The 25,302-nt window shown below is 40.2% G+C and overlaps 1 protein-coding gene across 1 annotated transcript; it reads right to left on the bottom strand.

Moving 5' to 3' along the window:
• Window positions 1–19,841: 19,841 nt before the first annotated feature.
• On the bottom strand, window positions 19,842–20,651 carry LOC122078686. Its single transcript, XM_042644781.1, has one exon. It carries the CDS (start codon window positions 20,543–20,545, stop codon window positions 20,177–20,179), a length of 369 nt encoding a protein of 122 aa, XP_042500715.1. The 5' UTR covers window positions 20,546–20,651; the 3' UTR covers window positions 19,842–20,176.
• Between the last annotated feature and the right edge of the window lie 4,651 nt (window positions 20,652–25,302).

Below are 25,302 nucleotides of genomic sequence, written 5' to 3' on the forward strand. Positions count from 1 at the left end.
AGATCTTCTCACCACTCTAGCTCTCCATGACCCTACACCTGTCCCTTCCTTCATGAACACAGGCCAAGATCCCCCTGCTCCATATCCTGCACCTCCTACTGTTGATGAGATGGATGGTGATCAGGAAGACCCTATGGTCCATAATCCTGAACCTGCACCACAGCCCCCTCCAACTTATGCCCCATTCTCCAACCAAGACCCTAAACAGTTCTTCACCTTGGATGATGTCCCTGTCTCTAAATGGGCATCTAAGTTTGCTGATTTCCATGCCTGGATTAATGCTGAACTCCTACAAGAAGGTGCTACATCAGTCAGTGTTCTGACTAAGTTTGTTGCACGACTTCAAGGAAAACTCAGAGAATGGTACTTAGCTCTTGGTGGTTATCGACAATTACAGCTTGTACAACTACCTGAAGGCCAGTTCATTACAGTCTTATATCAAGAATTCCTTGGTCCTGTCTCCAATGATGTCATAAAAGCTCGTGAAGAGTTTTTACAGCTCAAGTGTTGTTCTCTGGCTCGTCCAGATCTCGATAGACACTATGTGCGCATGACAGACAGATTCCATAAGATTGGTGGCCTTGATGATGAGAACCTCAAGCAGATCTTCCTGAATTCCCTTCCAGATCCTCTTGGTGCTGATACCCTGCAGTTCCTACGCAACCAGAACATTGCTCTGGCATCCTGCAGTATTGGATCCCTATACAGTTTTGCTCTCACAGCCCTTGACAAACTGTGCAATGTCAAGAAAATCTGGAAAGAATTACAATCCAAGTCTGATAAAGTGTCCTCTGCCTGTGACACTTCCTGGATGAAAATTAAGTGCAAAGGTTCGGATCACAACTGTGACTGTCCGACAAAGAAGCAGTTCCATCACAAGCAGTTCTTTCGTTCTTCCAGAAAGCACAAGAAACGGTTTCCGTTTAAGCCTTCTCGGTACAAACGGTTTAAACCGCAGTGGAAATTCCTTCGGAAAAAACAATTCCGTGGGAAAACCAAGAATACTTCTTGCTTCATCTGTGGAAAAGATGGACATTTTGCAAAAAATTGTCCTAACCGAAGTAAGAAAGATAAGGTGCTGCATATGCTTGCCTCCCTCCATCATGATGATCTACAAGATGCTGATCTTGAATCTCTGTATTCCTTAGATGCAGAGCCTACGGATCTCTCCCTCTTTGCTATTGATTATCCAGATGAGGTTGATCCCCAACACCTCACAGACTCAGACCCAGAGTCCTCCTATTCCGAGTCCGAGGAATCAGATCCCCTCTACCAGGTTATCCCTTTCCTTTCCCAGAACAAAGACCCAACACCTCCTCCGTGTCAGTCTATCTCCTTACCCCATGCGGCAGTAACCCTCATTCCTGAACCATATGCTAAACCAGTCCATCTAATAGCTTTTCTGGATACAGGTGCTGCAACAACCATTTTGTCCCCAAAAGTCCTTCCCAACCATTTTTGGAAACCTCAAGTCCCTCCATTACCATTTTTAGCAGCTAATGGTGAAACCTTCTATATCACCCTAGTTACTAGGAAACCTATTAAAATCCAACTCCTTCCAACCCTTTCTTTCTCCCATGTTATGTTAGGATCCCAGTGTCCCGGTAAAGACCTTATTATAGGTTTTGATGTCCTCAGTCACCTTCCCCTTAAATGGACTCCTCAAGGTCTTGTGTATAAACAACAACTTCTCCCCTGGTCCCCTTTTTCTAACATATTCCTTGCAGGAACAGGTCCTACTTTATTCGATGAGTTTAAAGGAAAACTTCTGCAAAGCTCCTGTGCAGACTCTCATACTGAGTTCCTGACAAAGTGCACACATCCTCTCTGGCAGAATTCAAAGTTCTTCATCTCTTTACCTTTTAAGAAGAATGAAGATGTTAATCCAACAAAAGCCAGTCATCCTGGAATGCCCCCTGAACATTTGACACTTGCAGTCCAAGAACTTACTCAATTACAGGCTCAAGGACTCCTTGAACCAACTGTGTCTCCATGGGCATGTCAGGCGTTCTATGTGAACAAAAGAACAGAACAGATTCGTGGAAAAATGAGAATGGTTATTAATTATCGGCCTCTGAACTATTTTCTGGCTGATGATAAATTTCCATTACCAACCCGTCCTGCTCTGTTACTGCAGTTAGCCTCAGCAACTGTCTTCTCCAAGTTCGATCTAAAAGCAGGTTTTTGGCAACTTGGTATTATTCCTGAAGATAGACCAAAGACAGCTTTTTGCGTCCCTGGTCATCATTTACAGTGGACAGTTATGCCATTTGGTTTGAAGACGGCTCCATCAATATTCCAGCGTGCCATGATGCAAATCTTTGCTCCCATTCAAGAACAGGCCCTGATCTATATTGATGATATTCTTCTGTTTTCATCTACACAGGATGAACATTTAAGCCTCCTTCAACAGTTCCAGCAGATTGTTCAAGACTATGGAATCATGCTCTCCCCAAAGAAAATGCAGATTGGTGTCTCCACCATTGATTTTCTTGGCGTCACTATTACCAAAGGAACATACGAACTTCAGCCACATATTGCTACTTCTCTACAGCAATTCCCTGATGGTCCTCTGACAAAACATCAGGTCCAGCAGTTCCTTGGTATAGTCAACTACATGACTGAGTTTCTTCCTCAACAAATCAGACACACGTCTGTCCTTCATCAACTATTGAGAAAGAATGCTCCTCCCTGGTCATCTGAACACTCTGCAGCTATTCAAGCTTTGAAGCAGTTAACTACAAGACTTCCCTGTTTACAGATTCCTTCTGATGGGCGTAGGATTCTCCAAACAGATGCTAGTGATACTCACTGGGGTGCAGTTCTCTTAGAAGAAAACCCTGATTCTACAAGAACAGTCTGTGGTTACAAGAGTGGCTCATTCAAAACCTCTGAAGCCCATTATCACTCCACATTCAAGGAAATTCTTGCAGTACGCCGTGGCATTGAAAAGTTCCAGTTTCACCTCATTGGCCACAGGTTCCTCATTGAACTAGACATGTCAAGTTTTCCCCGAATGCTTGAGTTCCGACAGAAACAGCTCCCTAATGATCAACTGCTCCGGTGGGCTCAATGGTTCTCAAAGTGGTCCTTTGATATCAAACACATCAAAGGAAAAGAAAATGTCTTGGCAGACTTCCTTTCCCGACCAACCTCTACCTTTTCGGTCATCCCATTACTATACCCTCTAACTCCAGGAGCGTCCTCGTCCTCCTCCTCAGCCACACCTCAGCCTTCCCCTGGCCATAACCTTTGCTGTAATATCCCTCCTCATCTTCCTCCCGAAATCCTCCACACCTTAACATATAAAGCCATCCTTACCTACAGCAAGCTCACAGCAATCCAGCTTCTCAGAATAGCCCTTCGACAAGAAGGTCTTTTCCTTGCTGGTTCTTCTTGCCATCCAGACTTCCCCTACCTCACAGTTTTTACCTTCAATTCCTTCCATGACCTACAGGAATTACCCCTTATATACAAATGCATATTATGGCATTTATGCACAGCCTACTCCATCGCCATCAGTTTTCCCCTCCAAGCCATTTATGGTATGTGTTCTCGATGGTGTGATCCCATACACCCTCACCAGCCTAACCGCCCTATCCTCCATTTTCTACAGCTCTTTGCTCCCATGGAAACTTGGTTGGATCTCTTCACCTCTCTCCTCCCACCAGATGATTCCCCTGATATCCCTATGCACCATACCATTATCCTATTTCATAGACCTCCAGCAGTGCTCCAAATCACTGACCCTCCACATACCCTAAACCCCTGCCATTTCATTAACTACACAACAGACTACCATGTGTATGGAACGAAGCCCTATACTCTCTTCATCAATCGCCGACAGCATCGATCAGAGTGGCGACAGTTTCTCCACACCATGTGCCAAGTCAATGATACACAACCCCATCAAGTTCCAGGCCCTCTTCTCCAGACCGTTGATTCTGCTTGGGAACTTCACCAGAACGGTCGTCTTCCTTGTCCTCGTCTCATCCCTCTCATGGATGCCTATGACGATTGGCTCATTGATAAGGCAGCGTTCTATCCGTACAGCAGTTCTTCGGACCCAGATACTGATTAAGTATTGTAGTATGTATGTAGGGTATTGAGTATGTATTTCTGTAGAACGTATGTAGGGTATTGAGTATGTATTTCTGTAGAACGTATGTAGGGTATTGCGTATGTATTTCAGTAGAATGTATGTTTAGGAAGAAGTATGTATCTTTGTATGTATGCCGACACTCCCGACATACGGTCCCACAAGCATGTGAAGTCCATGTGAAGGACACATGGCTTGGGTCCCACATGTATCCCCTTATCCTTTGTATCCCTTGGCTATTTAAAGCCTTGCAGATAATAGATTTGGGCAAGAGCCCTTTGTGTGACGAATACCCATGAGATGAGAATGGTATCAGAGCCTAACCCCTCTCCCTTCTCCGGCTAAGGTCCGTCTCCGGCGGCTCCCCTTCTCGGTTCGAACCTCTCTTAGTCCAACTGATGTTCTAGGCCACGCCCTATTGCAGGTTACTCCGTAGTTCCGGTTCTCTGGTGACAGAGAAAGAACCTTTGAGCGATGGGTTCTCAGGCCAAGGAGTGGCTGTTTTATACCCTGTAACGGCTCAGGTTGATCTGTCTCTGAGACCTTGGACTCCGGGGGTCCTGATCGGCCTCGACTAGGCATCCGTTGATCTAATTGAGTTTCACTGACGGGAGATGCTGCTCGGATTTGGATTCAAGCCTTCATCACGATATGTCTCTTTCCCGACGTTCATCTTCTTCTCGTAGTTCTTCTTCTTCTACTTCCCCTTCTTCTTCCCGGTCATCTTCTTTTTCCTCCATCGAGTCTTTATATGAGTTTGATTATCTCCCTGAGGATCAAATTATTCCGTCAACCCCTTCTCCTCTGCTAAACCCTTACACTGTCTTCCCAAAGAAGACTTCCTCCTCTGCTACCTGGAAATCCCTTCTGGCTCCTAGGAAGAAAACCCCTCCGGTTAAGGAACTTGTTCAGGCTTCCCGGTGTGAACTATATCACATCCCTGCCACTGATAAAGAACAACTGTTCACTTTGGAGATCCCGACCTCTCTCATCCCTGATTGGCAAAACCAGGGTTATACCCATCTCCACTTAGGTGCAATTAAATTTGCCCTTACTTTCCATGGCAGGAAAGGCCTTCCCGTGGTCTCTCGTATTGCTCTCCTTGACAGTCGTTTCCTTCGGTATGAACATGCTGTCTGTTCTACTGTCCAGACCACCTTGAACGCAGGAACCGTCTTCCTTACCCTGTACCCTAACTTTAATGTTCCCTTAGCAGACCCCCTTCTCCCTACCGCGTTAAAGTTCCAGATCCAGATCTCTGGTTCTCCCCTTGCCCCTACGGCTTTAGCAGGAACCATCCACTATCAAATGGCTTATCGGTTACAGAACCATGCCTTTGATCTGTCCACAGGACATTCTGAGGATGCTCTATTCCTCTCCGTGGATTCTGACCATGTTCCTAGCCTTACCCATGTCCCAAGACAAATTTCTCGAGATGAACTTCTTCGTCTCCTTCCCTCTTCTTGGGTTACGGCTTATGAACAGCAGATGGCTTCCCAGCAACCTGCTCCGGTTGAACCCCTTCAGTCTACAGACCCACAGTACATCCGTCACCCTTCTGGTGAGGTTGAAATCAGGTTTCCTCCTCCACAACCATTACCGTCTCCTTTTCCTACTCGGTTTCAGGGTATGATTTCCCAAGAAAAGATTCCGATCAAATCTTTTGATGCTCAAGGAGATCCAGTTTACTATTTCTCCGATCCAGTCTCCGGTCATAAGTACTTTGACCTCTGTGACTGTGATGATTGTCTCCAGACCTCTGAGGATGAAGAAACCTATCGACCCAAAAGAAAGTCTCCCAGACTCTTCTCGGGAACGATATGAGTCAGGAGATACCACCGTTGGTCCCCTAAGCACTGAAGCCCGGTACCCCTTCATGGTGAAATATGGAAACCCCCCTCCGGAACCACCTTATGTTCCACCTCCTACTCCGGTTTGTAAACCTCCTCCATCAGTTACACCACCATCTCCTATGGTTCCCCCTTGCTGCATGTATGCTCCAGGATCTTCTTCTTCTTCCCCAGTGAAGAATTTTCCTGGTCCTACTGATTATGGTCCTGATTCTCATGGTATCCGTCATGTTTGGAAAGTCAAACCACCTATTCTCCCTTCCGGACAACCAAAAGAGATCTCCCCAGCTGAAGCAGCTCTTAATTGGCAAAATGAAAATGCCATAGTCCAAAACCAGTACTTGGAACGCATCCTTGCTACTACCCAGCACACCCATAGTACTGTTGGCCGGCATACTCAGTTGATTCAATCCCTGAAAACTGAGATGGATCAAGTCCATATGGAACTTGCTGGTATAGCTTCTTCGACTACTGATACAGCTCAGGCCTTTGCTCTTATAGGTCAAAAAGAGAAACATCTGAGGTTTCTTGAAGCACAGCTTCATAGTCTTCAACAGGCTCCACCTCAGGCGGCAACATCCAGTCGACAGCAGCCTCTTCCATTGACAGTTCCCGGTATGGCTTCTCAAGATCCTTTTGCCATATACACTATACCGGCTCCCCCGGTAGCCTCTCAGAGATCTTTTCCCCTTGAAGAATTAAAGGCATTACAACGTCAGCAACGGAATCTAAACCCCAGGCAACAGCAACAGAAACAAAAACACCCTATCCTAAACCCACCCTTGGACAACCCTGCTCCTCCCCAGTTCCAACCATATCCTATGGCTGTTTCCTATCCTGCACCCACACCACCTATTTCTACCTATCCATCACCTTCACCTTCACCTTCTCCACCTCGAACAAAACCCAAATATCCTCCTATCGGTGCTATAACCCCTTCTGGTGATGATGTCCTCACAGATCTTCTCACCACTTTAGCTCTCCATTATCCCACACCTGTCCCTTCCTTCATGAACACAGGCCAAGATCCTCCTGCTCCATATCCTGCACCTCCTACTGTTGATGAGATGGATGGTGATCAGGATGACCCTATGGTCCATAATCCTGAACCTGCACCACAGCCCCCTCCAACATATGCCCCATTTTCAAACCAAGACCCTAAACAGTTCTTTACCCTAGATGATGTCCCTGTCTCTAAATGGGCATCTAAGTTTGCTGATTTCCATGCCTGGATTAATGCTGAACTTCTACAAGAAGGTGCTACATCAGTCAGTGTTCTGACTAAGTTTGTTGCACGACTTCAAGGAAAACTCAGGGAATGGTATTTAGCTCTTGGTGGTTATCGACAATTACAACTTGTACAACTACCTGAAGGCCAGTTCGTCACAGTCTTATATCAGGAATTCCTTGGTCCTGTCTCCAATGATATTACAAAGGCTCGTGAAGAGTTTTTACAGCTTAAGTGTTGTTCTCTAGCTCGTCCCGACCTTGACAAACACTATGTGCGCATGACAGACAGATTCCATAAGATTGGTGGCCTTGATGATGAGAACCTTAAGCAGATCTTCCTGAATTCCCTTCCAGATCCTCTCGGTGCTGATACACTGCAGTTTCTCCGCAACCAAAACATTGCCCTGGCATCTTGCAGTATTGGCTCCTTATACAGTTTTGCTCTCACAGCTCTTGACAAACTCTGTAATGTCAAGAAAATCTGGAAAGAATTACAGTCCAAGTCTGATAAAGTGTCCTCTGCCTGTGACACTTCCTGGATGAAGATTAAGTGCAAAGGTTCCGATCACAATTGTGATTGTCCAACAAAGAAGCAGTTCCATCACAAGCAGTTCTTTCGCTCTTCCAGAAAGCACAAGAAACGGTTTCCGTTTAAGCCTTCTCGGTACAAACGGTTTAAACCCCAGTGGAAATTCCTTCGGAAAAAACAATTTCGTGGGAAATCCAACAATACTTCTTGCTTCATCTGTGGAAAAGATGGACATTTTGCAAAAAATTGTCCTAACAGAAGTAAGAAAGACAAGGTGCTACATATGCTTGCCTCCCTCCATCATGATGATCTACAAGATGCTGACCTTGAATCTCTGTATTCCTTAGATGCAGAGCCTACTGACCTCTCCCTCTTTGCTATTGATTACCCAGATGAGGTTGATCCCCAACACCTCACAGACTCAGACCCAGAGTCCTCTTATTCCGAGTCCGAGGAATCAGATCCCCTCTACCAGGTTATCCCTTTCCTTTCCCAGAAAAAAGAACCAACACCTCTTCCATGTCAGTCTATTTCCTTACCCCATGCAGCAGTAACCCTTATCCCTGAACCATATGCTAAACCAGTACATCTAATAGCTTTTCTTGATACAGGTGCTGCCACAACCATTTTGTCCCCAAAAGTCCTTCCCAACCATTTCTGGAAACCTCGAGTCCCTCCTTTACCATTTTTAGCCGCTAATGGTGAAACCTTCTATATCACCTTAGTTACTAGAAAACCCATTAAAATCCAACTCCTTCCAACCCTTTCATTCTCCCATGTTATGTTAGGATCCCAGTGTCCCGGTAAAGACCTTATTATAGGTTTTGATGTCCTCAGTCACCTTCCCCTTAAATGGACTCCCCAAGGTCTTGTGTATAAACAACAACTTCTCCCCTGGTCCCCTTTTTCTAACATATTTCTTGCAGGAACAGGTCCTACGTTATTTGATGATTTTAAAGGAAAACTTCTGCAGACCTCTTGTGCAGATTCTCATACTGAGTTCCTGACAAAGTGCACACATCCTCTCTTGCAGAATTCAAAGTCCTTCATCTCCTTACCTTTTAAGAAGAATGAAGATGTTAATCCAACAAAAGCCAGTCACCCTGGAATGCCCCCTGAACATTTGACGCTTGCAGTCCAAGAATTAACCCAACTACAAGCTCAAGGATTACTTGAAACTACTGTGTCTCCATGGGCATGTCAGGCGTTCTATGTGAACAAAAGAACAGAACAGATTCGTGGAAAAATGAGAATGGTTATTAATTATCGGCCTCTGAATTTTTTCCTGGCTGATGATAAATTTCCATTACCAACCCGTCCTGCTCTGTTACTTCAGTTAGCCTCCGCAACTGTCTTCTCCAAGTTCGATCTAAAAGCAGGTTTTTGGCAACTTGGTATTATTCCTGAAGATAGACCAAAGACAGCTTTCTGCGTCCCTGGTCATCATTTACAGTGGACAGTTATGCCTTTCGGTTTGAAGACGGCTCCATCAATATTCCAGCGTGCCATGATGCAAATCTTTGCTCCCATTCAAGAACAGGCCCTGATTTATATTGATGATATTCTTCTGTTTTCATCTACACAGGATGAACATTTAAGCCTCCTTCAACAATTCCATCAGATTGTTCAAGACTATGGAATCATGCTCTCCCCAAAGAAAATGCAGATTGGTGTCTCCACCATTGATTTTCTTGGTGTCATTATTACCAAAGGAACATATGAACTTCAGCCGCATATTGCTACTTCTTTACAGCAATTTCCTGATGGTCCTCTGACAAAACATCAGGTCCAGCAATTCCTTGGTATAGTCAACTATATGACTGAGTTTCTTCCTCAACAAATCAGACACACGTCTGTTCTCCATCAACTCTTGAGAAAGAATGCTCCTCCCTGGTCATCTGAACATTCTGCAGCTATTCATGCTCTGAAGCAGTTAACTACAAGACTTCCCTGTTTACAGATTCCTTCTGATGGGCGTAGGATTCTCCAAACAGATGCCAGTGATACTCACTGGGGTGCAGTTCTCTTAGAAGAAAACCCTGATTCTACAAGAACAGTTTGTGGCTACAAGAGTGGCTCATTCAAAACCTCTGAAGCCCATTATCACTCCACATTCAAAGAAATTCTTGCAGTTCGCCGTGGCATTGAAAAGTTCCAGTTTCACCTCATTGGACACAGGTTCCTCATTGAACTGGACATGTCAAGCTTTCCTCGAATGCTTGAGTTCAGACAGAAACAGCTCCCTAATGATCAACTGCTCCGATGGGCTCAATGGTTCTCAAAATGGTCCTTTGATATCAAACACATCAAAGGAAAAGAAAATGTCTTGGCAGACTTCCTTTCCCGACCATCTTCTACCTTTTCGGTTATCCCACTACTATACCCTCTAACTCCAGGAGCTTCATCTTCTTCCTCCTCAGCCACACCACTACCCAGTCCAAGTCATAACCTTTGCTGTAACATCCCTCCTCACCTCCCTCCTGAAATCCTTCACACCTTAACATATAAAGCCATCCTTACCTACAGCAAGCTCACAGCAATCCAGCTTCTCCAAATTGCCCTTCGACAAGAAGGTCTTTTCCTTGCTGGTTCTTCTTGCCACCCAGACTTCCCCTACCTCACAGTTTTCACCTTCAATTCCTCGTATGACCTACAGGAATTACCCCTTATATATAAATGCATTTTCTGGCATTTATGTACCGCCTACTCCATAGCCATCAGTTTTCCCCTTCAGTCCATCCAGCTGATGTGTTTCCAATGGTGTAGTCCAGTCCAACCCCATAGACCTAACCTCCCAATTTTCCAATTTCTACAGCTCTTTGCTCCCATGGAAACTTGGTTGGATCTCTTCACCTCTCTTCTCCCACCAGAAGATTCCCCTGATATCCCTATGCACCATACCATTATCCTATTTCATAGACCTCCAGCAGTGCTCCAAATCACTGACCCTCCACATACCCTAAACCCCTGCCATTTCATTAATTACACAACAGACTACCTTGTGTATGGAACGAAGCCCTATACTCTCTTCATCAATCGCCGACAGCATCGATCAGAGTGGCGACAGTTTCTCCACACCATGTGCCAAGTCAATAATACTCAGCCACATCAAGTTCCGGCCCCTCTTCTCCAGACCGTTGATTCTGCTTGGGAACTTCACCAAAACGGTCGTCTTCCTTGTCCTCGTCTCATCCCTCTCATGGATGCCTATGACGATTGGCTTATTGACAAGGCAGCATTTTACCCGTATAGCAGCTCTTCAGATCCAGATACTGATTGAGTATGTATTGTGTATTAAATGCTTGAGTGTGTATTGAGTGTATGGAGTATGTATGTATGTGGTATGTTGTATTGAGTATGTATGTATGCGAGTATGTATGTATGTGAGTATGTATGCCGACACCCCTGACATACGGTCCCACAAGCATGTGAAGTCCATGTGAAGGACACATGGCTTGGGTCCCACATGTCTCCCTTCATGTCTCCCCTTATCTTTGTATTCCCATGGCTATTTAAAGCCTCTAAGTTAATGGATTGGGGCAAGAGCTCCGTGTGTACGAATATCATGAGAATAAGAATGGTATCAGAGCCTACATAGCGAACCTAACCAGCCTACATAGCGCCAAACATTTATCGCCCAACCTACTAGTCCGATCATTTCTATGATAGATATATATATATACACATATATATAAAAGTCCGTTTAAGGTCCGATTAGTAGAAGTCTGATTAAAATCCAAGATCCGATCGAGCTTGACCTAGCCCGATTAATTCTTTAAATAAGTATTGCATTGTACAAGCCAAGAGACCTGACCGAGCCCCACGGGTTGACACCCCTACCAGCTAGCCTAATGTATTGAGATGGTAATGGGTTCAACTTGTTATGAGCCACTAGTGTACTAGTAAAACCCTAATATCTCACAGCACATGTGGGAAAATTACGGAACGGTGGATGAACCCTTTAATGTGAAGAGTTTATTGTGCAAAATACTGGGTTCTCTTAGCCATGATGAGCTATGGCTCTGTACTGTAATCTTCTAAAAAAATCAATTCTATCATTTTTTCATTTTTTTGAAACAGAAATGGGGTAAAAGTTGTATGGTAAGTCCGGTTCAATTTCTTGTTTTTTTGAAATGAACCGGCACTTTTTAGGTTTTAGAATCCATTTTTTGAAGCATGAAAAGCAAGCTTCTCACACTCAGAATCGATTCTGAGAAAAAGGCACAGAATGAAGGTTCCCACTTAAGTACGAAAGGGTAAAACCGAAATTTGCGGTCAAAACATAAGAAAATGGTAAGCCATTATGTGGAAACCCTATTTCTTCTTTCTTGGAAATCCTGAAGGGAGAAGCAGAGCCTAACCAAAGTGGGAAGTGGATGCTCCAGCCGTCGACGAGAATCTAGAGAAAGAAGCTTCTTCGCCTGTTGTGGACGAGAAACTTTATTGCAAGATCTCTCTCTCTCTCTCTTTCTCTTTCTCTTTCTCTTTCTCGTTCTCTTTCTCTTTCTCTTTCTCTCACTCTCGTTCTCTTTCTTTCTTGATCTCTTCTCCCTTTGCCCCCTGAATTTTTTCTTGTTCTACGGTTTAGCAGGTCGAGGGTTTTGGACTCCTCTGTGCACGAAGACGCACAAGATCTGCAAGGTTTCTTCCGTCAATTCAGTAGGGTTTGAACTTTGCTCAGAGGTACGCCCCCTTCCCTTCTCTAATCTTAGTTCATCCTTTTCTTGTGAGGCTCAGAGTTATTAGGCTATTGCCGAATCTAAAGGCTGGTTTGGTGTGTTTAATCATCTCAAAATTTACTGGTTTATTTTTATTCTGTTTCGTCTTATACAATACATGTTTGGGAACCCCCATAGCACCACAACAAGATTCCAGAATCCACGATCTTGAAATCCAGACACCTTTATCCTCATCACGAGTTTTCTGTACTTCTCACGGAGCTAAATCCAGACACTTATCCCTTAAAATGTTTAGCACAATTCGTACGAAGGTAGAGAGAGAGAGAGATTGAAAAGAACAAGTCATTCCACCTCCGCGGCGTTGGTGCTTCTTCCTATTTTAGTAAACTTTACTCCATAGCCACACAATGTCTTCCAAAGCCAGAAACTAAAAATAATTAAAAAAAAAAAAAAAACTTACCAATGGATGAACGAGCATGTAATGAAATTCTCTGTTTTCAGAAGGTTTTTAAAACATGCTCCCACATCTTTTTCCAGTTCAGAAAGGATTCGAGAAATTCGAGCAAAACGACATATATAAATTCTCAACATTTTAAGGTTTGTATTCGCTATTGGTTTCTGCAACATCATGCGTTTCATCATGGATCGTTTGGATGAAGAAATAGGTGAAGATGGCAATGGTAACATTATCAGTGACAACGATGGAGAGGCAGGGGAGGAAAGTGAGAATGAGAGTAGTAGTTCGGCTTCATCGTCTCCTACTTTCTCTTCTCGGCAATGGCCACAGAGGTACAAGTAGGCCTCTTTATTTTGGTTCCGTTTCATATGAACTCCATTGGATGTGCTTTGGAATTTGGGTTTTCTTTTTGTAGTAAGAGCAGTTGTGATTTGTGATCTGGTTTGGATGGTGGTCATTGTTAGACTAATGGTGTTCACTATTTGAAGATAGTTGATAGGTCTTGAGAATGTCTCAGATTGCAATCTTAAATAATTAAAATTAAAGAGATGAAGAAGGGGTTTGAATTCACCTAGCCAATCAAAGCTAACTCTTTAAATCCATTGATGTCCAGATTTTTATCAATTATAGCAAGTACATATGTATTCTAGTAAAGATGCAATAAATTTTTGTAATACCCAATGGCCATTTGTTGGATACTTATGGTGGTCTACAAGATATATTGTTAGTTACACATAATAGCCATTTGTTGCTACTATATATGCCTGAAAATTTCATGTTCCTGCTAGTTTTCTTGTGAATGCCACTGGTTCATTTTAGTACAGCCCAATATGTATTCAAAACCTCATTTGAAGGGCTTTGAAAGCCCTGTGTGAGTAAGGTCATAGGAGTTTCATAAATTAAGGGTTAGGGTGCCTTGGTGAAAATCAGTGTTTTCAATTTGGATTTTAAATTCATGTTCTTTTTTTTTTTGGTAAAATAGTGAGAAAATGTTAACTTCAAAACAAACAGTTAATGAGACTGCAAAATGGAGCCAAGCAAATGTAGACACCCTTATTGTTCTGATGGTAGAGGAAGTTAAGAAAGGAAATAGGACTACTTCAACTTTTAATAAAGCTGGTTGGAACAACATTGCCAATAACTTCAAAGAAAAAACTGGGGTCAACTATGCCATTGTACAGTTGAAGAACAAAGTGAACAAACTGAGGCAGGATTATAGTCAGTTTAAGAAGCTATTGGAGACAACTGGTTTTGGTTGGGATACTGCTTCAAGAACTTGTACTGTTGATGATGAATCCATATGGGAATCGCATATTAAAGTATGCTCAATTTGTATTTAATTTGAGTATTTTGAAATGCCAGGATATATCAATTCAAGTATTTGATTATGAGTATTTTTTATTTATTAGGATAACCCTACTTGGGCATGATTTAAGAAGCACGGACTACCACAATGGCTAGAACTATGTATGGTATTTGGTGATACATATGCAGACGACGAAGGAAGTGGGACTCAAACAACCGTGTTGGAAACTATAGGGGCCGATGATGCTAGGAATATGATTGAGTCTTGTGATGAGTCAAGTTCTGTTGATGAAGTTACTCCATTAGGTGACACTCAAACTGAAGCAGTGGAAAAAAGGCCAGCTACTAAGCATAGGCATGATAGGACTCCAAATGCGAAAAGGAGGAGGAGCAAGTCTAATGATTGGTCAATGGCATGCAAGGCAATTAAAGATATGAGTAAATCAAGGGTAGAACGAGATGCGAGCATGTCCACTACTTCAACCCAAAATGCAGAACAGATGTACGGGATTACTAGGGCCATGGAGGTGCTTGAGTCAGGATATGAGTTAGATGAAGCACTATATGAGAAAGCACTTCGGAAGTTAATGGCTGACCCGCAATGGAGAGAAGCATTAATTTCCTGCCCTCCTCATCGGAAGTCAATACTCCTTCGTACCCTTCAGTAGTTTGCTTCTTGAAAATTTCTTTTAATTAGATAGATTGATAACTCTACTTGGATTGTGCCTTGACACTACTTTTAGATTTGATGGTTTGCTACGTTTTCCTTCACTTTTTAAGATGTTATGGATTACTGTGTCTTAACTTTTGTTTATAAATATAGTATTTGATGTCCTGAATATTGGTCATTATACCTTGACACTACTTTTTAACTTTGATGATTTGCTATGTTTTCCTTCATTTTTTTAAGATGTCTTGGATGATTGTGTCTTGACTTATTTTCCTAACTGTAGTATTTGATGTCTTGGATATTTGTTCAAAATTATGGTTTGATGTGTTTGCATGTTTCTAATTTTATATTATAGGAATTGATCAAAGAATGATCGCATCAAGGGTACACATTGAACAAATGGAAAGGGATGACACTGATGCAAAAATCATGATGTGTATGATGTTGTTGATGAAAGCACGTGATTCATTATACACTAAAGAGCCCATACGAGATAGTAAAATAATAGGACCAGAGCAAGTGAGTGAGGTTCTGAATGGACATGTAGACAGATGCTATAAACAGTATAAAATGGAACGCCATGTCTTCCTCAACCTTGAAGCATTAATGCGACAACATGGTTGGTTAGAAGATAGTCGATATTTAAGAGTGGATGAGCAGTTGGCAATGTTTATATCTATCGTTGGTCACAATGATAGGTATATAGACATAGCAGAACACTTTCAGCGTTCTCTTAACACTATAGGTAATCACTTTAAGAAAGTGTTACGTGCTTTCATACTACTCGGACAAGAGAATATCAAACCTCCAAACTTCAGTCGTTGCCCTAAACAGATTCTTGAAAAACCAAAGCTCTATCCTTTCTTCAAGGTATGTTGCTTATAATTAAAACAATGATTATGTTGTTTTGTGGTTATACGTGGTTTGATTTGATGAATATCCATGTATTGGTACTAGGACTGCATTGGCGCGATTGATGGCACTCATGTTAGTGCTTCTGTACCTCTACCCAAACAAATACCGTACAGAGGAAGGAAAGGAGATACGACCTGGAATGTTATGTGTGCATGTGACCTTGACATGAAATTCACTTTTGTGTACGCTGGTTGGGAGGGTTCTGCAAATGATTGTCTAATATTCAATGAGGCATTGAATAACCCTAAATTTGAATTTCTTCATCTTCCACCTGGTACATTATAAATCTTAACCTCACCAGTTGATTATGCTTTATTTTACATATTGTGTTGATTTATTACTTTTCACTTTACGTGCTAGGTAAATATTATGTGATTGATTCTAGTTATCCATCTACTACTGGGTTCTTGACGCCGTTCAAAGGACAAAGATGCCATCTAAATGATTATAGGAATAGACGTCCAAGGATAGCAGTAGATCTATTTAATAATAGACACTCTTCTGTTAAGAATGTCATAGAGCGCAGTTTTGGTTATTTGAAGAAACGCTTGTCAATTATCAGCAAAATGCCATATTTTCCATTGAACACCCAAACATGCATCGTCATTGCTTGTTGTGCACTTCAGAACTTCATTCGGGAGGAAGAAATTGCAGATAAGAATTTTGAGGAGTTTGGTGAAAATTGGTGGAATCAGGAGCCTAGAGAAATTCAAGATTATGTACCACCGGCTCACATTAGTATAAGCTTAGCAGAAATAAGAAGACAGATGGATGATCTTAGGAAAAAGATTGCAAATGAGTTAGCTATTAAAGCCGGAATGGCTCAAATTACATGATTACATTTTGATGATTGAATTTAAACTTTAAAGTAGTTGGACATGTTTAGCAGTTAAGAATTAAGTTGGAAGACCTAATTTATGCCCTTAAGTTCATAAATAAATACTTTAAGAATTATGTCAATACTTGAATTTATTCTTGTTCATGCTTTTATGTTATTATGATAGATCATATTTTTGTTCAAACATTTCAAATTTCATATGGCAAGGAAACACGACCAAACATTTCATATTTGACGTGAACACCATGTTGTTGATATGGAGCTATTCTTACTTATGTGTCATTCGACTTAAGCTATCTAGGTAATACTGGTTTTCATAACTTAGAATTTATGAAAAAGCAATTGACTATCCTTAGATTTTATTTAAAAATCACAATTTTGACACCCATGGTGAAGATGACATTTTATGTAAATATTGGTTTCTAACATAAACGATTCTGTTAAGTACGAACCATACATGTTTCTATTTATTTCAGGTTACAAAATCAAATTTTTTTTTTGGTTACCATACAACATTTAAGATGCAGAATCACTCCAAAAAAATAGAAATGCAAAAAAGTGTGCTAAACCCAAAACCATGTTTAAAAAATAGAATCGTTACAGTATAGAGCCTTACATTATGGAGAAAAAAGGCCGGTGGTAAATAGAGTAACGTGAAAGGATCCAGGTGAAATTATGAATCAGTTTGCACCGAGAAGCATCCAGATGAAAATATATATATTTTTATTTTATTGTATTTATTGTGTGTGTGTCATTGTTTTTTTCGTAATTAAAATACGTTTAGTGATGAGAGAGTTATAAAATGGTAAATTACATTTGGGTACCTAATATATTGAGAAATTATGCATAGAATACCTCAAGTTTGATTTATTAATGTATGTATGGAATATTTTTTATATTTTCAATTTTTTTCATAGATATTATATTTGTTGTTTTCTCTCCCTCTCCGGATGTTCCACAACACCACAGTCTGCAGAAGAAAGAGAAATATGAAACTGAGCCTATTGAGAAAGAGAGTGGAAGAGACAATAAGGGCGAGAGAGAAACAAGTGAGAGAGAAACAGAGCAAGGGAAGAGAGAAAGAGAGGGGGAGGGGGTGAGGGTGGGGTGAGGGTGGGGTATTGCGGGAGGGAGAAGATGGCAAGGGCTTGGGCGGGGCAACAAGGCAATAAGGCAATGGAGGGATTGATGCTAGGTGGTGCAGGCACAAGAGAGTTGGGGAGGGAGATCTAAATAAAATAAGTGTAGCGGAGGTGATCTTGTTGAAATAGATGTATGGCAAAACTATGAAGGATAAAGTAAGAAATGACAATATTAGAGATGAGTTGAAAGTGGCTCTGATTCATGATAAGATACATGAGAGTCGTCTAAGGTGGCATAACCATGTTCAACAGAGAGATAGTAAGAGTGATTTGATTCATAATGAGGCCTAAAATAATCATAAGAGAAGTGCTGATGAACGACGTGCTCACAGTCGAGGTTGGATTCCCATCCGTTGGTTGCCTAGATGGTTACAGCGAACTAGGAATTGTGTGGATAGAAGCACGGTCTCAAGTTCGATTCCCATTTGTGCATTTGTGATTTAAGTGGAGACCGTGGCGATGGGTTACTGCACTAATCTCCCCAAGGATTAGTCGAGGCGTGTGTAAGTTGACCCAAACACCTTGATTAAACAAAAAAAAAAAAAAAAAAAAAGACATGGGTACCTCATCTATTCAATGGCTTGAATTGGCAATGTCAACCGTGACATGGCTAACAAATTGGTCAACACATAATGAAGCATGTCATTACACCATAGTATAATCTTCTTACAAAATGGGGAAAGAAAAAAGATCTATTTCATTTAGTATGCCTTATTTGATTGGGTGTGTCATGGCCTATGAAGATCACAGAACTTAATATAATTTGCACACAATATATATCATGATGTCATATTTATGAATAGATAGGTTCTAAAGTCTCATGCTCGCATGTCAAGCTTCAACCTAAATGGATTTTCATTTATTATTATCATTATTATTATTATTATTATTATTATTATTATTATTATTATTATTATTGTGAGGGGGGAGGAGGCGATGGGCTCAATCTAATGAAGGCCCATGGGTCACTAGGTAGACGCTCAAAGGGGCGGCCCAGGTCAAGGGTTAGTGTCTACTAATATTGAAAGTCTAAAATTTAGTTAAACCCGATAAAGTGAAAAGTCCAAAGCATGCTTCAACAAGACATGCCTAAATGAACTGAGCAACTCAATTGTTCACTGAAACAATTTTTTTTTTCTAGATAAAATCAAACAAAGTTTATCAAGTGACAAAACAAAGCATTGTTAAAAGGATAATAAAGTTTTCCTTAATCGGTGGTTGAATGATGAAACGATCTAGATGTGGCCCCCTCTCTTCCTACCTCTCTCACCCCGTATCGTATATGCTCGCGATGAGCCACCGTGAATGAGATTGACATTAGGAAAACTCGGTCTTTATTAAAATTGAGATTATCAAAGAGGTAGGGTATGCCAAACGAAGCTGAAGTCAGTTTTAAGGACATTGGCATCCCATCTAATTAAGGTGTTGACGTTGGATATGGACATCAATGTTGCCAAACCAACTAATAATTTGCATAGGCCAGTGGTTGGGTCTCAAAGCACAGGCCCATCCCCGATTCTTGAAACCCTGATCCATCTATCAATCTTTGTTTCTCCAACTGCCAATCCTTGATCCCACAATCTAACAGTACAATATGAAGCATTAGGCTATCCAGTTAACATCACTTTGGAGTCACTCAGGTGGTAACATTAATTCTTCCCATGCCCAGATTTACGACCACTAGATCTGAAAACAACAGTTTCTCCAGCTAAAGGGTTGAAAACTTTCCAACCTTTGTGGGCCCAATGAAGAAGGTAATTGCAGACCCTGTTTCAAAATCTAGAAGGTGTAAGATGTTCAGAATTCCTACCAAGAACAAAAGAGGGTGTTCAGAATTGAGGACTTCCTCGATGGTTCAGAATTTCATAGAAGTTGTACCAAAAAAGTTTGATAGAAGTCGGAATATGTAAAGAAATTATTTGCCTCTGTCTATAATCTCAAGTGGCCGAAACCCAATTTCACATTCATTCGACTGAAGTCATCAGGAAAGATGAACATTAATGTAGTGTCGTGGAATCTGAGAAAATGTTTTGAAGGGGATTCCCTAAGATAGTTTGCACTTTGCAGCAGCTCAACTGTTAAAAGACATCACAATTAAGCGTTCTAACCAGACCAGACCACCAGAGAGAAGAAAATAGTATAGCAATTAACATTTTCAATCATCTCTCCATCTTAACGATCGAGAAACCATGCACAAAAACAGAGAAATGGAGGGAAAAAAAAACAACAACAACAACAACAACAACACCACCTCGCAGACTTCATAGACCCATTCATAACTGAAAGCCAACTAAACTTGAAAGAAGCATTATATATATTATATGTACTGGAAATCCTTATTTACTCAATTGGGATTTTATAATTGAGAAGAGGTAACGGAAGAAAAACCAAATCAACAGATAATTAAAGGGCAGAGGAAGTATATGCGGAGTTTCAGAAGAGCCATATTATTTATTTTCTAGCTAGTAATCGTTATCCATGAAGTCCTCCCGGCCGGCGAATCCACCTCTCTTCTTCCCCTTACCAGTTGCTCTTGTTCGGATGGTTGCAGCAGCTGCTTGAAAGTTGCCATCGTTGCAGATCAAAGGCAAATCATTGGCGTCGTCAGTGTCTCCTTCGGTTGCGATGTTGATGCAAGAGCAACGCTCCAGTGACGCAAAGAACGCAGAGGCGAGACCGTTGACGAGCCACACCGCCGCACCATCAAGCTTGCCGCACGCGGGTGTGCCGGCGTTGGTTGTCGATGTTCGGACTCCCTTTGGATTGAAAATATTGGTGCAGGTCGTGTAATTTGAACCGGAAGAAGTTGTTTTTGTTGTTGTCGTCGCCATGCCTATAGATCATCAGATTTCAAAGCTTTGCAGATTGAGACAACAGAAGAGAGAGAGAGAGAGAGAGAGACGGGTCGCGTAGAGACGACTTAAAGCGGACTTCGCTCTCTTTGTTCCTCTCTTTTTAAAACAAGAAATCCTCTTACCTTCTTTTTGAGTTTTTTAAGCTTTAATTAGCAAAGTAAATTTTTTTTTCTTAAAGAATTTTTGCTCAGTTTACTCTTTCCCCTCACTAATTGTATACGTGTATAACTAATGTATTTGCTTTCTGTCTCTTTATTTTTTTATTTTTTGGATAGATTAAATCAAACAAAATTTCTCTTTTTAAATTATATTTTTGAATTTGAGAAGAGAGAAAAATATACATAAATCAATCATTATATTAAAAAAAGAATTAAAAAAAAACTTAAAATTTTCGGATTTTTTTTTAACCACTTTGTTAACTAATTGACATTCAAATTTATCAAAAAACAACAATAAAATAATCCATCTATCTATTTACAAAATCTCAATCTCACATGATGTATGCACAAATATTTATGTGAATCCGCAAATCTATGTGACGCTTGACATAGGGGCAATACAATTGCTATACTTTTCTTTTTGATAAAGAAGATGCTTTTGTCATAGCAAATGTAACATCAACGTCCCAAAATTCCAATAGTAGGTAAAGACGTACTTTATTTTACAGATTTATGAGCAAGATCCCACACATAGAAAATAGAACAAAGTCCTATGAGGAATTGACTCATTTGTCCTTATTACTGATAGGGGCACTGCTCACCAGGATATTGGTGGATGCATGCAGTTGTTTTGTAGGGTTAACCAACGCAGGCATTGTTTACAGTGAGAGAATAAAGGGTTATTATCACCTAAAATATAAATTGACCAAACCACAAGTTAAGGTAGCTGCTATACAGTTGTTTTTCTTTTTCTTTTTTTTTGGTAAACAAAATTGATTATATGTATATTTATTTTGGGGGGTAGGGGTCGGAAGGGGGGGGGGAGGGGAGGGGAGAATAGCTTATAAAACGGGTAAAACTATATTACTTTTTAAAGAAGAATAAGATTTAACTTTAAAGAGGGAGAATCCAATACCCATGATCATCAATTGGCATTTGATGTTTTTGCTTGGGCAAGCTATCCTTTGTGCAACAAAGAAGACACAAGGAATGACTAACTCTGTTGGATTGAAATAAAAACTTGATGCCCTTTAAGGATTGTAATGTAATTAATAATTTGTTTATCTTAGAGGGCGGAGGAGGGGCATAATGACTCTTAATGGATGAATAAAAGATGAATATTTGTATTGACGTGTGATGTGGAAAAAGATCATCTTCAACACCTCCAACGACCATCTTTGTTGGAGGATGCAATAGTTGGAGAGGAGCTCAATCCATGTGATGTATGATAGGAACCATTGAGATATAGAAGTAGTATATTCTTGCATACTCTTTTTTTTTTTTTATTGAAAATAAAAATAATGTTGATAGTGATTATATTTCTCAAACTAAAGTCTTTATACGGTAAATAGCATTTTTATAAGACCAATGAGAAATAATGGAATGTATTGATTCAAACTCACAATCAATCAATTCAAAATACGAAAAAACAAAGGCTTCTTTCTGCCAAACTACCAACCCCGTTGTCCGGAGACGAATCTTCAAACTGTAATAGTTTTAACATGGAGATTTTTATAGATTTCAGTATTTCCCATTTTCACTGATGATTTTGTGATTTTTGAAAAACATTATAGATATATAAAATAAAATGATGAGGATCGATGATGATGACGATGAGTGTGATGGGCACTCATGATGGGGAGATATATATAATGGGGTCATTTGATAGACAAAGGCCATAATGAGACCCCAAGGTGGGGGGAGTGGTAGTCATCATACTTAATAACCCTCGACAGGGTCACTGTCCCCACTTGGACCAGCCCACTAATGCCTCTCAAAATTTGAAATCACATTGTTATACGTAAAGGCCACGAGGTTTCCTACACCGTTGGATTGTAATCTGTTACCATTTTCAAATTTTCAAACATTAATTAACAGGGTTGCAGGGTCTAATTAGAGGGCATAGATCCCTAGGGCAAGGTGTAGTAGTTGTTCATCATGAACCCGTGATGTTCTGCTTTTTTCCTTTAGCTTTTAGACTAAATTTTTTTCTTGGGATCATAAATATTCACCGAATATTGTGATAAGTATGGTTAATTAAAAGGTATCTTTATTTTCTTTTTCTAATAAAGTTTAGACATTCATGGGGAACAATTAGAGGTAACGAGATTGTCTGAGTCTTTCATTTACTATTTGAAAAAAAAAAGAAAAAAAAAAAAGAAGATTTATCTCACTCTCTCAAGTCAGGTACTGCGGTAGACCGTAAGTCTCTCTCTCCCAATCGGATGTCAACCGGTCGATTCGCTCCGGGTTTGGTCTGATGTTAAGTCAAGACGAAGTTCCATTTCGTTCAATTTAGGTTTCGATTTTGGTCCGATTCATTATTGGATTGTTATTGATTTAGTTATGCATATTTAAAATAATGAGAAAACATGTTTTCTTATGTCAAATTTTTTGTCTTTTTATTTTTCTTTTTTTCTTAAGAAGTTTTATAGAAGGACAAATCAAAAACCAAATCATTCGGTACAATTTGGACTGGTAATTCCATCTAGCTTTGATTGATTGGTCAAACCAAACAGGATGTGCAACTTGTATCAAGTTTTGCTGATACTTGACAATACTAATGCTGATACGTACGGTCGATACACCGATAGAATACAAAGATTTTAAAACCGTTGTAATCACGATACACCTTTTCTCTTGTGTTCTCCAATAATCAAGAAATATCAGATGGCCATCCCACATTCAAAAATTATTAGAGGGGCCAGGCCCAAGGCTTTGTACCTCGCGCCCTAATGATAATTATTAGCCAACCCATTATTCCCATTTTACAGAAAATAGCAAAGTCAATTCCATCTCCCATCACAAAAGATTTCATGAAATTAGTCTCTCACGTGAGATGAGATTTCTTTAACTGAAAGTTAATTTGGATGAACTCCCTCAAGTGTTCCAATTAGTAGTGTTCACAGTAAGATTGATAACTTACTGCGATACCTGGTCCCTCATGCTATCAGTGTGGGAGGTATCTCTTACACACATGATAAATTACAATAATGCCCCCAAATAGTTTTATATAAAAAAAGGTCAAACATAATAATCGTGGAGAGAGTAACAGTGTAGATCCCCTCAAAAGCATAATATGAAAGAGCATGATAAAATATCCTTTGGATGCACCAACGTTCTCTATTCTTCCTTGGTCAAGTTTAAAGACAACCTTATATGTGTTCACTAAGCAAGTATTTATTTGCTTTAGATTCACTAGGGCTGGATATTACTTGTATCTTTATCATATTTGATCCAATTAAGCTAGATACAGAGGCACCGATATTTAGCCTTCATTAAGATCTAGCCCTCCATCAATATCTGATTATTTATCAAGCTGAATATGGATACATGCACATCCAATCCAATTGATCTACGGCCTGATTTTATTTTTATTTTTATTTTTTAAATTTCATAATAAACATTTGGGTGAGATTTCCTTAAAGGATAGAGTCAGAACCAATGGAAGCACGTGTGAAAGCATCAACAGGTGAAATTTTTGCCTTTCAAAAGGGGTGAGCCGATCATTTTACCATTTTTTGTATACATGGGCCAAGATGCCTTTTAAGCCTCTTTTTCCCTAAACATTTATACTATATGTTGTCTCATACCCCATTCATAAAGGTCTTAGGTGTCATTCTAATCATAATATTTAGTGTCGTTTAAAGTAATAATTTGTTTAAGATATTCCTTTTAATGAAGTTATTTAGCATGTCTAACTAATGATTTAAAGGTCGCTAATCAATAGACTTAAAGATCATTGTAGAAAAACAATCAAACAATTGTTAGCTGTAAACAAGTCATATAGACCTATTGACAAACTTTTAAACTGAGTCTGACTTAAGGATCCATAGGATCGGCCCAATCAAAACACAAGGCCGGGCTAGATCATATTAGTAGTCTTAGTCATCAGCCCACCAAAGGTCCACAATTTAGACGTCGGTATTGGCTTGTCATGGACTCATGCTGGGTTTCCCAATTAAGACACAAGCTAGGCTGGGACAAGCTGAAAACCTTAGGCTCCGTTTGTTTCGGCATAAAAATTTTCACATAAAATTTTCATGTGTAAAATGTTACATGGGAAAATTTTACGTGTAAATTTTACATTCTGAAAAATTTTCCTGTGTTTGTTTCCAAGAGGTAAAACATGATGTAAAATGTGATTGTAAAATTTTCCATTGTTTGTTTGCCATTAATTTTCCATGGTTAATTTATCTAAAATACTTACAAAAGTTTCCATTATAACAAATTTAGATAAGAAATCCATATTTTATGGTTGTAAAAACAATGTATTGACATGGGACCCACAAATACATAGGTCATATGTGGTCCTCAGTAGTGAGCTCTGAATTTTCAGACCAGAATGACAAGAATTTTACGTTGTTTTACATTTGAAGGTTAGTCATCCCATTTCATGAGGAAGTTTTTAACTTCAATGCCAAAGCCATATGCCACAACTCATCCTCTGAACAGTTACTGCTATTGTGTATAAGCAAATATTTTCCATGATCTATGAGACTGCAAGAGAACAAAAGACTTACCTAACTAACTGAGTCAATTTTTTTCCCCCCATTTGATCAACTGCCTAGAGAA

The sequence above is a fragment of the Macadamia integrifolia genome, chromosome 5 (genome assembly GCF_013358625.1).
Source record: "Macadamia integrifolia cultivar HAES 741 chromosome 5, SCU_Mint_v3, whole genome shotgun sequence".
Classification (NCBI taxonomy): domain Eukaryota; kingdom Viridiplantae; phylum Streptophyta; class Magnoliopsida; order Proteales; family Proteaceae; genus Macadamia; species Macadamia integrifolia.